The sequence below is a fragment of the Chiloscyllium plagiosum genome, unplaced genomic scaffold, assembly GCF_037043375.1.
Source record: "Chiloscyllium plagiosum isolate Xiang-an unplaced genomic scaffold, Cpla_swu_hap1 HiC_scaffold_9, whole genome shotgun sequence".
NCBI lineage: Eukaryota > Metazoa > Chordata > Chondrichthyes > Orectolobiformes > Hemiscylliidae > Chiloscyllium > Chiloscyllium plagiosum.
The window spans coordinates 53,538,702-53,553,757 of record NW_028270147.1 but is presented as its reverse complement, the minus strand read 5'-3'; the positions used below and the strand labels follow the sequence as shown (position 1 = coordinate 53,553,757).

Here is a 15,056-nt window from a genome sequence, read left to right as displayed (position 1 = left end):
AGATAAGACTTCATGTGAGGAAAATGTCTTGCAACTTCTCCCTAGTTCAGCTTCTCCTGACTTGAACCATTTCACCATTCCTAAACTGTCTCTGGTATAAAATCTTGGAAATCTCTTCTAATAATACTGAAGGTGGCCCCTCTACCACATGGATGGTGGTGGTTGAAGAACATAATTCATCTTCTCAAGGATGTTTAGGCATGGCCAATACCTACTGGCTCAGCCAGCATTGCCCATGTCCTGTGAAAGAATAAGTTTTTTTTTTAAAAAAGGAATTCTTGTGATGGTTGTCCTTTGGCTGACCCAGATATTGATTGTTCAGACCTTTTACCTTTCTGTTATCGTTGGTTTGGTCGAATCTGAAGGACGAAAGTGAAGTAAGGTCAGCTTTATAGAGTTTGCTCGCTGATTCAGTTAGCACAGGAGCTGTAACAAAACCTCCTGTTATAAGTAAAAGCTTATTTCACAATTTGCAATTTAAACATTCAGAACTTTGAGGAACTTTTAAATTCAGAAATTAAATTTTTCATTTAAAATAAGACCAGAACTACCTGTCATAAATGATATATGACTACCCTAGTTTAACAGTCCTGTCTTTGCCTCTCTTATCCAATCCAGATAGAAATATTATATAGGTGGGCAGACATGGTAAATAAGTGATAAGAGAGTTGAATTAAAGGTATATCAATAAGGTGATAATGTCACTATTTCTGCTTTTCTGAATTAGCTATGTGTCAGTTTTGTGAAAATTCACTCTCTATGCATAACTAAATGACATGCAATGTTTTTTGTGTTGAATTTCTTCAATACAAAGGCTATTCTTTCATGTTCCTCTTATCACAGGAAGTGATGTTACCCATTCATTGGATCCTGATGAATGGTTTTTGCCCGAAACATTGACTCTCCTGCTCCTTGGATGTTGCCTGACCTGTTGTGCTTTTCCAGCGCTACACTCTCGACTCTGATCTTCGGCATCTGCAGTCCTCACTTTCACCCAGTTTGAAAATTGTAACCCAACAGTGAAGAGACATTGATAGTGCTTACAAATATTAACCTCTGCATTTTAAGTTTCATTCTCAATCTTTATTTTGACCTTGCAATCACTCCTTAAAACTCGTCACTCAAATTTTGAAAAGATTTTTTTGAGCTGTTGAACTGAAGCTCCATTCGTCCTTTCAAACTGATGTTAAAAGTACAAAAGAGATCTCGTCAGAACTTAACCAACATTCATAGCTCAATCACATTAATAGAAACTAAATGGTACCATTGCAATGGAAGTGCAGGAACAAAGAGATATTAGGGTGGCTGTACATAAATCTTTGAACGTGCAGTATAAGTTTCGTAGACAAGCAGGAGGCTGGAAGAACATAGCAAACCAGGCAACATCAGGAGGTGCAGAAGGTGACATTTCGGGTGTAACCCTTCTTCAGTTTAGAACATTGTTAGAAGGGGATTTAGGATCCTTGGCTTTATCAGTAGAGCCAAAAGCAGGTACAGAAGCAAGGATTTTATGAAATTTACCTAAATCTCTAGTCCGACCCCAGCTGGATTATTGTGTTTAATTTCACGATTATGGAAGGGTATGAAGACATTAGATGCAATACAGAAGTGATACACTAGGATGTTACCAGAGACGAGGAGCTTTGATAAAGTAAAAAGAGTCGAGGGTTAAAATGAAATTTGATTGTGATGTAATAGATCATGCGGGGTATTGAAAGGCTTAAAAAGGACAAAACAATTTCAGTGTCAAAAGGGTAAATAAACATATGACATAAACATAAATTTATGTCATATGAGCTTTAGATAAGTTTCATAAAATCCTTGCTTCTGTACCTGCTTTTGGCTCTACTGATAAAGCCAAGGATCCTAAATCCCCTTCTAACAATGTTCTAAACTGAAGAAGGGTTACACCCGAAATGTCACCTTCTGCACCTCCTGATGTTGCCTGGCTTGCTGTGTTCTTCCAGCCTCCTTCTTTTCTGCTAAACTGACTGGCAGTCTGGTGTTCAGTCTTCCAAAGATGAAGGAAACAAATTAGCGGCTTTCATTTGTTTGCATTTTTAATTTCTAGCAGATTTAGTTTAAGGGAAAAAGACCCACTTTTCAATAGGCCAAATATATCTCCAGAAGCAATTTCATTCTTCTGTAAAATATCCTGATTTTAATTGAATATGCTACCCATAATGTCAGTGAAGATATTATGCCCAAGCCCAAATAAATCCAATTCCTTTCATGGCTTATAAGTTTTGTTTGTTGATGCTGCAATCGAGTAAATTGCAATCTCAAAGAACTGTCAGTTAGGACTAAAATTACTAATTAACTATGACTCCTGCTAATTATTAAAAATCAAATATTTGATCTTTGAGTCTTTTCAGTGTGGAACTTTTACTGCACTGTGACACTGATCATTAGTCTTGACATTAGCAAACATTGCCTGGAATGTGAGTGGCATCAAGTCTTGTCTTCAGGAGAAGAACCTAACACTGTTGCTGGATAAGTAAACCCATTTTATTGACCCCTGATTTATTTCATGTAAGTGAAAATCTCAGGAGCCGTGTACTGCATTTGATCTTGGAAAGGAAGGGGAAAGAGACTTTCATATTTCCTGGACATGATTTAAGGCACATTAATTAATTATTTTAAAACTTCTAGATTAGTGTTAAACGTAAAATTCATTCGATATAAAATAGCACTCGTCTGGAGATGGATTCCAAAGGAGGTTACAAAAGAGAGCTGGATATATATTGAAAGTGATGACGTGAGAGGGCTACAGAGATAAGTCTGGAGAGTGGGACAAGCTGGGTTGCTCTTTCAGGACCTGGTATAGATGGGTCAAATGATCTTCTGTAAAATTCAATGATTCTATGAAATGAATAACATAGATGCATTCATGTGGAGAGGTAGCTAAGCACATTTGAAAGAAAAGAATAGAAGGATATACTATCAGTGTGAATTAAAAAGAGAGCTTGGGAGGGGAATAATGTTGAGTGTAACTGCCAGTAAAAACTGGAGTCAAATTATCTGTTTCTGTGTTGTACTCTTATAATACTATGCATAAACCATTTGCTAAGATATCATAGGAATACCTGTGCCTCAATCTGGACTTCCATGTAGGGGTGAGTATTCAAGGGATTTCAAGGGATATATTTTGTCCCCAGGGATCCATCTTGGCATTTTGTGATTGATGTGAAGTTCTGAGGTAACCTTTACTGGCAGAACATTAATAAGTCATGATAGTATCTAGGAAGGCAATATCACACCTGACGTATAGTCATAGGCCAGTTGGGGATTGAAATCCTTCCAGTTGATAGATGTGTTCCTTGGTGACTTGATGGTGACATATATGCAATTATTTCAAGTGAGGAATCCACGACTGGAGGCAAGACCCAGGCCTACTGTTCCTGCAAGTCCACATCCTTTGTGAAATGAATGTACTGTGCTGAAATACGTACACCCCTTCAAAATCCTCCCCTCCCCCTCCATACTGCTCTAAGCAATTGTGTAATTACTTTTACATTTTTCAATGGGGAGGTAAATGTGATCACTGTCCTGCCATCCTCTTCAGCCTGCTGAACATTGTCGTTCAGGAACAGCATCTAGAAACCAATGTGGTAGCTGGCACCAGTATTTTAAACTTCCTGCCCACTTCAGGGGATTACCAAAGATGACATAGGACATCAGGCACAGAGACAGGCAATTGGACCCAAGCAGTCTGTGTCAGCATTTATGCTTTGCTCAATCCTCCTCCCATCTTTATACATCTAAAGCTGCCATTGTAACTTCCCTTTCCTTATCCCCTTTGCTTGCCCAGCTTCCCCTCCACCCAATCAAAATATATTGATTGATTCTGCAATCATTTGTACTCCAAATGGTCCTGCTTAACATGCATTAGGAGCAGGAATAGACTTCCAGGCTGCTCAAACTTCCACTGCCATTCAATAATACCATGTCTGATCTGCTATTCACAAGCCCACCTAGCTTCAATAGCATTGCTCTGGCTTGCTTGTCAGGAATCCATCTGACCTTGCCTTAAAAATGTTTAATAACCTTCCCACCCATCCCCTAACTCCCTTTCCAGTCCCGCCTCCTCCCTTCCATCCCTCTGACAGACCCCTCTTTCCAGCTACCAACAGGATTCGTCCCTCCCATCGACCTACCAGGTTGTACTTATCACCTGTGTTCACCTATCACCGCCTCACCAATCTGCCCCTCTCCCCATCGAAAACCCTTCGCCTGCCCACCGCCCCCCCCCCCCCGCCCGCCTTATCTGCAACTCCCTCTATCCCCACCTCCATTCCTGAAGAAAGGTTATACCAAAAAACACCAGCCTTCTCCACCTACTGATGCTGCCTGGCTTGCTGTGCTCTTCCAGCCTCATGCTAGTCTGCTTAAAAATATTTAGGAACTCTACTTTTTGTGGCCTTTTAAGGAAGAAAATTCCAAAGACTCATGACTTTCTGAGAGAGAGAAAAAATCCTATTTAGCTCTACCTTCAATGGACAACCTTTTTTTAAAAAGTGACCCTTAGTCCTAAATTCTCCCACTAGAGGAAACATCCTTACCAAGGATGTCAAGACCTTTCAGAACCTTGTATACTTCGATCAAGTTGCCTGTGGGGAAAAACACCAGGGAGAAAAGATGCAGAAAGCTGCAACACAAAATGATTTGGGTTAACCTGTACATGAAATGCAAAAAGCTAGCACACGGGTGCAGCAGGTAATCAGGAAGTCTAATGTAATACACCCATTTCTTGTGAATGAATGAAAAGAACATTGGTAACTTCTCTAATCTCCCATAAATGAGTGGCTTTTTGCTAGGCCAGTTCAAAATGAGTTGAGTCGAACAAGTGGTCCATATTTTCCACTAGCCATAGAGCCATCTTTCCAGAGTAGATGAGAATTACACTGGAGATCTCTGCAGAATCTCCATTATATAACAGTCCAAAGGAATTGCCTCACAAGTTGAAGATTCCACTAGGCAATTCGTCAAGACCTAGAACCCTCCAAAAGTCTCCATTACAACTGGAGAGTATGGACCATTTTAATTAGTTAAAAAGTCACTTGGAAAAGTTAGACTATTAAATACATAGCCAACACCTGTGTAATTGTTAACCAACTCCATACTTAGCTCTCTAACCCCCATCTCCACCTCTTACAATTTCTACCCTTATCTCAACCATCTTGGCACCTTATCCAACTCTACCCTGCCGCACACCCCCCACCTGTATTTTCTATTCGATATGCCATCAGAGGCCATTCAGATTTGTTTACAGCTTAAGAATTAAAATGAAAGAAAGTGGTGATTAGCCATTTTAAATCAGAACAATCAGCTAGCAGGAGTTATTGGCAAGCATGTGATCACAATGAAATTTGCAAGTACCTACTACAAACATGACAAGAAAAAACAGGTTGCAGTTGCAATGCAACTGACAGCACGTAACAGTAAACAGAATATATTACTGTATATTCAAATGATTGATTGATACCTTGAAGAATGCAGTCACACTTAGCAAACACCTTTTATGCTAATGAGTTGTGATATAGATTATGTTTCGGAATAAGTTATAAGAAATGCGAGCAAAGCAAAGACAATACAGTTGTCTATTTCTCTCTCAGGTATTCAGAATTATTTTGTCACCATTCATTTTTAATTGTCAAAAATGAAATCTTTACTGATAAAAGTTATGTAGGATGATGTAAGTTATTTACAACAATGTGAGGTAGCCTGAGCAAATTAAATGTAAAGCAGATCCAATACATTAGATGTTTTAAACAACATTTTGAAATATAAATGAGAGTTGTTCATTCACCAAATGCACCCTATAAAAGCAAGTTCACTGACTTAAAGCTTAATAGTCAATCTCATGTGGAGCTGCACAAGGGGAATCAGGACCAAAAACTCAAATGAAGTCAGAGCCCAGAAAGTTAGTGGTCGAGAGGTGAAGATGGATTTCCATTGGCTTCTTTGGTCTTCCTTGACCCGAATCTAAATAATGCAGCAAGGTGATTCTGTAAAAATCTAACAAAGGCCCTCATCTCTGGCTGCCACATTTCTTCCATTTCCATTATAAGTACATTTCAAAGTTGTTTCATTGGTTGCAAACTATTTTTGGACACCCAGAGGTGTGAAAGGTGTAAACATAAGAACTAGGAGCAGGAGTAGGCCATCTAGCCCTTCAAGTCTGTTCCTCCATTCAATAAGATCATGGCTGATCTTTTTGTGGACTCAGATTAACTTATGTGCACTCTCACCATATCCTTTAATTCCTTTTATTGTTAAAAATTATCTTAATTCTAAAAACATTTACTGAAGTAGCGTCAACTACTTCACTGGGCAGGGAATTCCATAGATTCACAACTATCTGGTGAAGAATTTCCTTCCCAGTTCAGTCCTAAATCTGCTCCCTCTAATCTTGAGGCTAGCTCCTGGTTTCACCTACCAATGGAACCATCCTCTGGACTTCTATCTGATCTATTCCCTTCATAATCTTATATGTGTCTATAAGATCCCCCCTCATTCTACTAAATTCCAATGAATATAATCCCAGTCTATTCAGTCTCTCCTCATAAGTCAACACCCTCAACTCAGGAATCAACCTAGTGAACCTCCTTTGCATTCCTTCTAGTGCTAGTATATCCTTTCTCAAGTAAGGAGACCAAAACTGCACACAGTACTCCAGGTGTGTCCTCATCAGCATCCTATACAACCGCAACATAACCTCTCTGCTTTTAAACTCAATTCCTTGAGCAATGAAGGATAAAATTCCATTTGCCTTCCTAATTACTTGTTATATTGCAGTCCAACTTTCTGTGATTCATGCACAAGGACACGGAGGTCCCTTTGCATAGCAGCATGCTGAAACGTTTTGCCATTCAACTAATAATCCTTTTTACTGTTACTCTTACCAGAATGCATGACCTCACATTTATTAACATTGTATTCCATTTGCCCACTTGCTTATTGATGTTCCTGTGCAAAGTTTCACAGTCCTCTGCAGTCTTTGCTCTGCCACTCATCTTAGTGTCCTCTGCAAACTTTGACACACTACACATGGTCCCCAACTCCAAATCATCTAGGTAAATTGTGAATAATTGCAGTCCCAACATTGAACCCTGAGGCACACCACTAGGTACTGATTGCCAGCCAGAATAGCACTCATTTATCCCCCCTCTTTGTTTCTTGTTAGTCAACCAACCTCTATCCATGCTAATACTTTACCAGTAACACCATGCATCTTTATCTTATGCAGCAGCCTCTTGTGCAGCTCCTTATTGAAGGCCTTTTGGAAATCTAGGTACACCACATCCACTGTGTCCCCGTTATCCACCTTACTCGTAATGTCTTCATTGAATTCCAAAAGATTTGTTAAGCATAACCTGCCCTTCATCAACCCATGCTGCATCTGCCCAATAGGACAATTTCTATCTAGGTGCACTGCTATTTCTTCCTTGATAATAGAGTCAAGTATCTTTGACACTACAGAGGTTAAACTAACCAACATCACACTTGTTGTTTTCCAATCTGCTGGAAATGCCCCAGAGTCCAGCGAATTTTGGAAAATTACCACAAGTGCACTTGCTTTTTCTCCCACCATCTCTCTTAATACCCTGGGAGACTTATCTATCCTTAGCTCCATTAGCTTGCCCAACACTACCTCTTCCATAATAATAATTAATTCCAGGTCCTCACCTACCTTTGTCTCTTTGTCAATTACTGACATGTTATTAGTGTCCTTCACTGTGAAGACCAATACAAAATACCTGTTCAATGCCTCGGCCATTTCATCATATCCCATGCCTAAATGCCCCTTGTCATCCTCTAAAGCACCAACATTTACTTTCACCACTCCTTTTCATTTTATATATTTAAAGAAACTTTTGGTATCTGTCTTTATAGTCTGTGCTAGTTTTTCTCATGTTCTGTCTTATTTTTCCTTATAGCTCTTTTTGTGGCTTTCTGTTAACCTTTAAAGTTTTCCCAGTCTTCTAGTTTCCTGCTGTTCTTGGCCACTTTTTATGCCTTCTCTTTCAATTTGACAGTTTCCCTTATTTCCTTAGACATCTTTCACAGATTATCCCTTTTCTTCTAGTCCTTCCTTTTCACTAGAATATACTTTTGCTGAGCACTTTGAAAAATCACTTTGAAAGTCCTCCAATGCTTGTCAACTATCCCATTATAAAGTCTTTCCAATCTACTTTAGTCCTCCCTCATTTTATTGTAGTCTCCCTTGTTTAAGCACAGCACAATCCTTGTATTGGATTTAAACACAAGTTGTTCCTTTGAATAGGGAGGTGGGCAAACAAGATGATATGTTTAAATTGCACTCAAAAGAGACAGTATGAATATGAGACAATTGTGATAGTCTCATATACATAGTTTGTTTCTAAAATTTGTTAAAGGATATAAGTAAACAAGGAAGGTAGCAGAATACACTTAGCCTTGCACGGAATTAGGAAGATTCGGCAAAACATTAACAGAAAATTGATATCTTGTTTTACTTTCTATCATTACTCAGAGGAATCTCAGTTCTTACCTTGTTCCTGTACGACCAGGACCGAGGTAGTGTTCTGGTAACATCCTGGAGTGGTGTGTGTTTGGTGAAAGATCTGTGATCTCTTATATTACATACAATCATATGAGCGTGTTTCTCTTCAAAATTGAAATGACAAATCAAATCATATGAGTTAAACATTAACAAACCTAACAATTAATAAATAAATAAATCTAAGAATGCAAAATACTAGTTCCATTTTCAAAAGGATGTTTCAAGCTAGAAACATTAGATGTTTTCATTCCACAAAAAAAAAATGAATTCTGCTTCTGTGGTTAATAACTGACAGGACCCCTGTTCAAAGTTTAACTCCAGCATTGAAAGTGACATGATGGTATTTTGAACAAAAACCATCATACAGATAAACCTTTGAGTTAATCAGACATTAAGACTGAGGTTGGAGGGGCACTCTTTCTTTCCGAGTTTCTTCGGTTACAACAAGAATTAAAGTTAACCAGGCTGTTGATATGGCCAATTATCTAAGTATGAGGATCAGAAATGTATCAGCTTCAATATTATGAACAAATCAGCCAGGATTTTTTAGTCAATAACAAATAACAGATTTCTTCCAAAAATATAAACCTAAACAATAATGCAATGTTTAATCAGAAACAGTTTGTACGACAAACATATAATTTATACATATATATACACCTTTCCGTCTGCTATAAGGTTGGAAGTGGGAATGATCACTGATGATTGCACAGTGTTTAACACCATTTATGACCCCTCAGATACTGAAGGTACCAACTCCAAATGCAGCAAGGCTTGAGCTGATAAGAGCCTATAAATGTGGAGTCACGCAAGTGCCAGGTGATGACCATTTCAAACAAGAGAGAATTTAACCATTAGCCCTTGATGTTCAATGGCATTACCATCACTGCATCTCACAGTGTTAGTACCCCAGGTCTTACTATTAGCCAGAAACTGAATTGGATATAAAAATATTCTGGCTACAAGAGCAGTTCAGAGGCTCAGAATTCTGTGACAAAATAATTTGCTCTCGTCTCGCCACCATCTACAAAATACAAGTCATGAGTGTCTTCATTTGCAGGATAGTGCAGCTCCAACTGTACTGAAGAAACATGACACCATCCACAACAAAGAAACCTGCTTGATTGGAATTCCATGCACTATTTTCACCACCAAAGCACAGCGGCAGCAGTGTGCCATCTACAAGATGCACTGCAGTAAATTAACAAGGTTCTTCTGACAGGGCCTTTCAAACTCACGACTTCTACCACTGAGAAGGACATGGACAGTAGAGGCACAGGCACACCACCATTTGCAAATTTCCCTCCAAGCCACAAATCATGCTGACTTAGACCTTTATTGTAATTCCTTCACTGTTGCTGAATTAGGATCCTGAAACTACCTTCCTAACTGTACTATGGGAAATCCTATACCCCAAGGAATAAAGTGGTTCTACAAGATAGTTCACCAACACTTTCTCCAGGACAATTAAGATAGGCAATAAATGCTAGTCAAGCCAGCAACATTCACATCACTTGAGTGAATAAATGTAAACCTTCTAAGAAATCAAAACAAAGTCTGAGGGAAAACAAAAAGACTTTTCTGAGTGGTAACTTTGAAGTACAGGGTTAAGCTTGTAAAAAAGGAAAAGTTACAAATTATCCAAAATGTGTTCTGTGTCTCTCCAGAACAGTTGCAGCTGGCTCAATTCCCTTTAATGGAGATGATGTGGTAGTTTCCAAGAAAATTCTCTTCAGGAATTCTTCCCAAGTAGAAAAGATGCATTTTGTTGAGGGTTTTCAGCTCATACACTTGCTGAGAGGAGTCACAAAGCAGGACAAAGTAAGCTTCCGACAAATCAAGTTTTCCCTTGCTGTATTCAAAAATTGACTACTTATTCCACAAACTGGAAGTCCTTTTTTTCCCTGAAAGTGCTCCAGACTGAATGACACTAGCAAGCTTCTTACTCCTTGACAGTGCAATACTGTTGCTATTGTACCAGTTCCTTTTCCAAAGCAAACTATTTTATATTTTAATTAAAAAGTTGAAGACATATTTTCCCACAGTAATTGACAACCCCCCAGTCCTCTTAATCCTTTAATCTCATCATTTAAGAAATATACTATTTGTCCTATTATTCACAATGTTGCAGATGTTCTAATGTCCTTGTAATGGATCACTCTTCAAGCAACTTAGTGAAAGATCATTTTTGAGCTGAGGCATGCAGGAACAAAACTAACAGGGCACTTTGTGTCATGCCCATTATAGTAATTCTTGTCAATTTTTTGCTGCAACAGCATGTATTTTTATATAGAATTGTAGAATTGTTGCAGTACAGAAGAAGGGAACTTTGGCCTATTATATTTGCAACCAATCTCCAAGTGACTAACTTACCTAGTGCTATTGCCCTGCTTCTCCTCATTACCATGCATGTACTTTTTCATGTCATCGTTGCTCGTTTTGCCATTTATCTTAAATGTGTGTCCTTTTCATCTCCTTCCACCTTTGGGATCAGTTCTTCCCTACTAACTCTGTCCATACTCCTCAAGAATACCTCTATCAAATATCTTGCAAATTTCTCTTCATTAAGCAATAAAGTCCCAAATTCTGTTATTTAATTACTTAAATGAAGTTCCTCACCTGTGATACTGTTCTCACGAACAATTTCTGCACCCTCTCCAATTTCTTACATCTTTCCAAAAGTGTGGCTTTAAATAAAATTGAAAACCAAGAGCTGTTAGAGAAGGATGAATTTAGAATAATTAGCTTTACCATGGAAAAGCTGCTAAGAAAATTACTGAACTCAAAGGCTGAAAAGTCTTCAGAGCTGTGTGGCCTATAGCCCCAGCATCTTAAGAGAAGTGATGGCACTGATAATAGATGCATTGGCTGTAATCTTCCTAAATTCCTTAGTTTCCGGAACAGTTAATTAATCTATTAGATTATTTTGATGTGGTGATGACATTAATTGTGGATAGATTTGAAGTATTTGGATTTTAAAAAGGCATTTAATAACATACCACATCAGAGATTGTCACACAAAATAGTAACACATGATGTAAGGGGAACATCATACTAAAGGATTAGTTAGCTAATAGGACATGAGAGTGGGGTTAAATGGATTTTTCTTTTGGATTGGCAAGTTGTAACTAGAATTCCACAGGGATCAGTGCCAGATTGTTAGTGATTTACAATCTGTAACAATGCTTTTGACAATGGGACCAAATGTATGATAACTAAATTTGCTGTTCACACTAAGATATTAGTGTCATAGTTTCATAGAGATGTACATGTGGAAAACCAAGTTGCCATGTGGAGATAGAGTCTGCAAAGGGATATAGAGAGTATTATAATCCCAGCTGATATTATTAATGGACAAGTCAGATCCCACATGGAACTCTGGCTTAAAATATCGTTATTTTTATTTAACAAATCATCTTTCACTGCAATACAAACATGCAATGCTATAGATTTGGATTTAATAATAAAATGGAAGTTTATTACGCAAAAGAAATTCAGATAAAATAGGAAAGCCAAACTATTTACAAAGAACACAATTTGAACAATGTCAAATCACAAAAATACAATCCCATCTATCACAACATCGTCATTTTACAGGACTCAAAGAGCAGAGAGAATTTCCTTCCCTATCATATCTTTAGTTTTGATTTTACAGTTTATCTCAATTCCTGTTCTTGAGAATTTGGTAGTGCTTTTTGAAAATTAATCACATACTTGACCTTAAAATTTATTAGCTTCAAGTAATACTGTCAAGGCTTTATTCGAATATGTATATGGTCTGGAGCTTTCAGATAAAATCCTTACTCTGAGTAAACCTATTTCCTAACTTTCCTGAACTATTCCATTTCTCCAGGAGAAACTGTTTCATGCATCTAACTATAAGCAGTACTTCTCAGTTTCTAAGCTATTGGTTTTTCATGTAAGCAAAAAAGAAATTCCTGATTCTTCTAACTGAGAGCAAATAAATGCTCCATAATGCTTCCTCTGTCCACTTGTAAAATGTTCTCAATGGAAATAAATTCCTAATATCACTCCAAGGATTCCCTCCCACACTTGTTAAAATAAGTCATATCTCCAGAAATATGAGAAATTAATCATTAAACTTCCTTATATACCCAATCATTGGAACAATCTTAACAATAAGTTCTAATCATAGTCTTCGAAGTTTGATGCCATCTTTCGAATACTTTGAGATTGTGGGTGAGAAGTTAAAGATGTAAATTTTTATTTTGCAATTAGTCATGATTTTTTCCAATATTTATAACTTAAGATTTAATGTAAGATATGATTGTATTACTTTGTTAATCCATACCTTGTTAAAAAAAATTGAACAAACATTTTTGCTAATATTTTTACAGTAATTTATACAAAAGGCACTGTTTCAGGAAATCTTGTGAAAGCATATACAATCATTAAAATACATTGATTCCCAGTCCTGGTTTTATGTGGGAGTGCTACACACTTATTAAGACTCTGCTAAGTGGTTCTTCCAAAGCTGCCTTCTGAATTAAAGATTTAGGTGTACTTGATAATTAGGGTTTTCCAACTACTTCACATTTACTGTATGTCTGGCAAAATATAATTGCATATTTATATAACTCTGGCCAAAAATTATAATTTTAAGAGCCACTCATTAAATTTCATTATGATACTCAGATGAGACTACCATCTGATGGACCAGTACTCATTCCTCATTGCTTGGTATCTGAGGTGGCTTCCACTTCCTTAATAATACTTTGTGTTTCAAATAATAATATTAATGCACTATTTCTGATTCAATGTCTAACTAAGCTGCTTGGTAAATTTCCTTAAATTACAATTGTTTTGTTGCAATTCTATTTTAAAAAATGGACTAAACATATCAGTCTGACTCTTTATAACTTCATCCTTTTTAATTAATTTTTGAAAATTGTATTTAGTAACTTATTTCCCAATTCATCACCCTATTTCATAAACTCCCTTTCTTACTGTCGGCTGTAGAGGTGATTTCCCTCTATATGATTTGCTGTTATAGTTTACAGATATTCACAAATTTCAGGAGACAGAGTAGCATGGATAAACCATACTGATGAATAGAGAATTTTCATTCCCTAATGTTGATTTGGAAGCATGTATTCAACTGAGGAAACTTTAATTTTGTGCTGAACAAAACCATAGCTGATAACACTATGTATATTTTGTCTAAATGTTAAATTTATGTTGAACTATTTTACGGCAATTTTCAGTTTCTACTAATATGCAAATTTCCTATGAGAACACGGTATCGCAAACTGATGTGAAAGATTAGGAAATGTTTTTTAGAATTATTTATTCATACTATAAGATTTAATGCTTTTATTACAAAATAACGTTTGAATGTTAGCAACATAAGTTAGGAATCAATATAAAATCAGAACACATTTACATTAAAAGATAGCAACACATGGCAGGATTGCATAATATTTTCTGTTATTTCTTTCCCTTTAATAACATGATGATAATACATGGTGCAGAACAAACTTGAGCAACTTTTATGAAGGTTACTGAGATTTATAAAGTTGGTTTAAACAAATATTGTCGGCTATTGACCTAAAATCATTTGACATAGGCATGTTGAACACTCTGATATAGTTCAAGATGACTCCTGAACAGTTTCCATTATATTATCTTTTGGAAGTCCTACTAAAGGTGTTTTGTAAGAAAGTAAACAAATGTTTCAGACATGTGATTTGCCTTCATAAAAATCAACCACAAACTGTATGTCTAATTGCAACTACTTCAAAGCCAAATCTGCTGAACTGCCAAACTTAGTTAGAAAATATTTAATTCAATAGCTATTACAAACTCAACTTTTAAAATATTCTCAGAATCTTCTCACTTGCATTATCCCAAACAAAATGATTCAGCTATAAAACCAATAGACATAATGCAATGGCATGGCTACATATTTTGTTTACATTATTTCTGAGTTAGTTGTAGAATGCTTGGGTGAAATTATAACCCACAGAAAATTCATCCATTTGCAGGGATTTAGATTCAGGCTCATGGGCTGAATCTTACATCTTTTGGATAAAGGTCAGTTTTGTCCAGTTTCATTGGAGGGTTTCTTGCCAAAAGATGTGGTGAAATCTCTTGCCGTATCTCATTGAACTCACCTCATGAACTTACCTGCCCCAATGGTGCTCTCTTGTCTGATTTTAGGCCCATACTTTCACTAACTATTCCTTTAACAATGTTCCATTCACCAGCTACCCAGCAACTCTGGCGCCCATATCAGATTGGCCAATTTGCACACAGACAAGGACTGGAATTTCAAAGCTCAGATCCTGACCTTGGTGGGAGTGTCTTGTTTAGAACATTTGGCAGCATAAGCTGGTGAGCTCCTAAGGATGACAGCTCTGCAACTAGCCCAAGAAATAATGCGTCCAAGGCCAAAGGACTCTACTGCCAGGTAGCTCCCCTCCACTCCATCTGCACAAGCTGGAACTACACTGAGATGTAGTGGGAAGGAAAGTAAAAAACCTTTTGAGCG

At 37.2% G+C, this 15,056-nt stretch overlaps 1 protein-coding gene across 1 annotated transcript in view; it reads right to left on the bottom strand.

Annotated features, from left to right (window-relative positions):
• LOC122554373 (E3 ubiquitin-protein ligase RNF170-like) overlaps positions 1–14,731 on the bottom strand; it is a 43,221-nt gene extending 28,490 nt beyond the window's left edge. Inside the window, exons 1-3 of the mRNA XM_087990356.1 lie at positions 14,693–14,731; positions 8,534–8,615; positions 332–426 (exon numbers count right to left, since the gene is read on the bottom strand). Of these exons, the coding sequence (XP_087846482.1) occupies positions 332–426; positions 8,534–8,615; positions 14,693–14,731 (216 nt within the window). The remainder of the gene's footprint in view (positions 1–331; positions 427–8,533; positions 8,616–14,692) is intronic.
• Between the last annotated feature and the right edge of the window lie 325 nt (positions 14,732–15,056).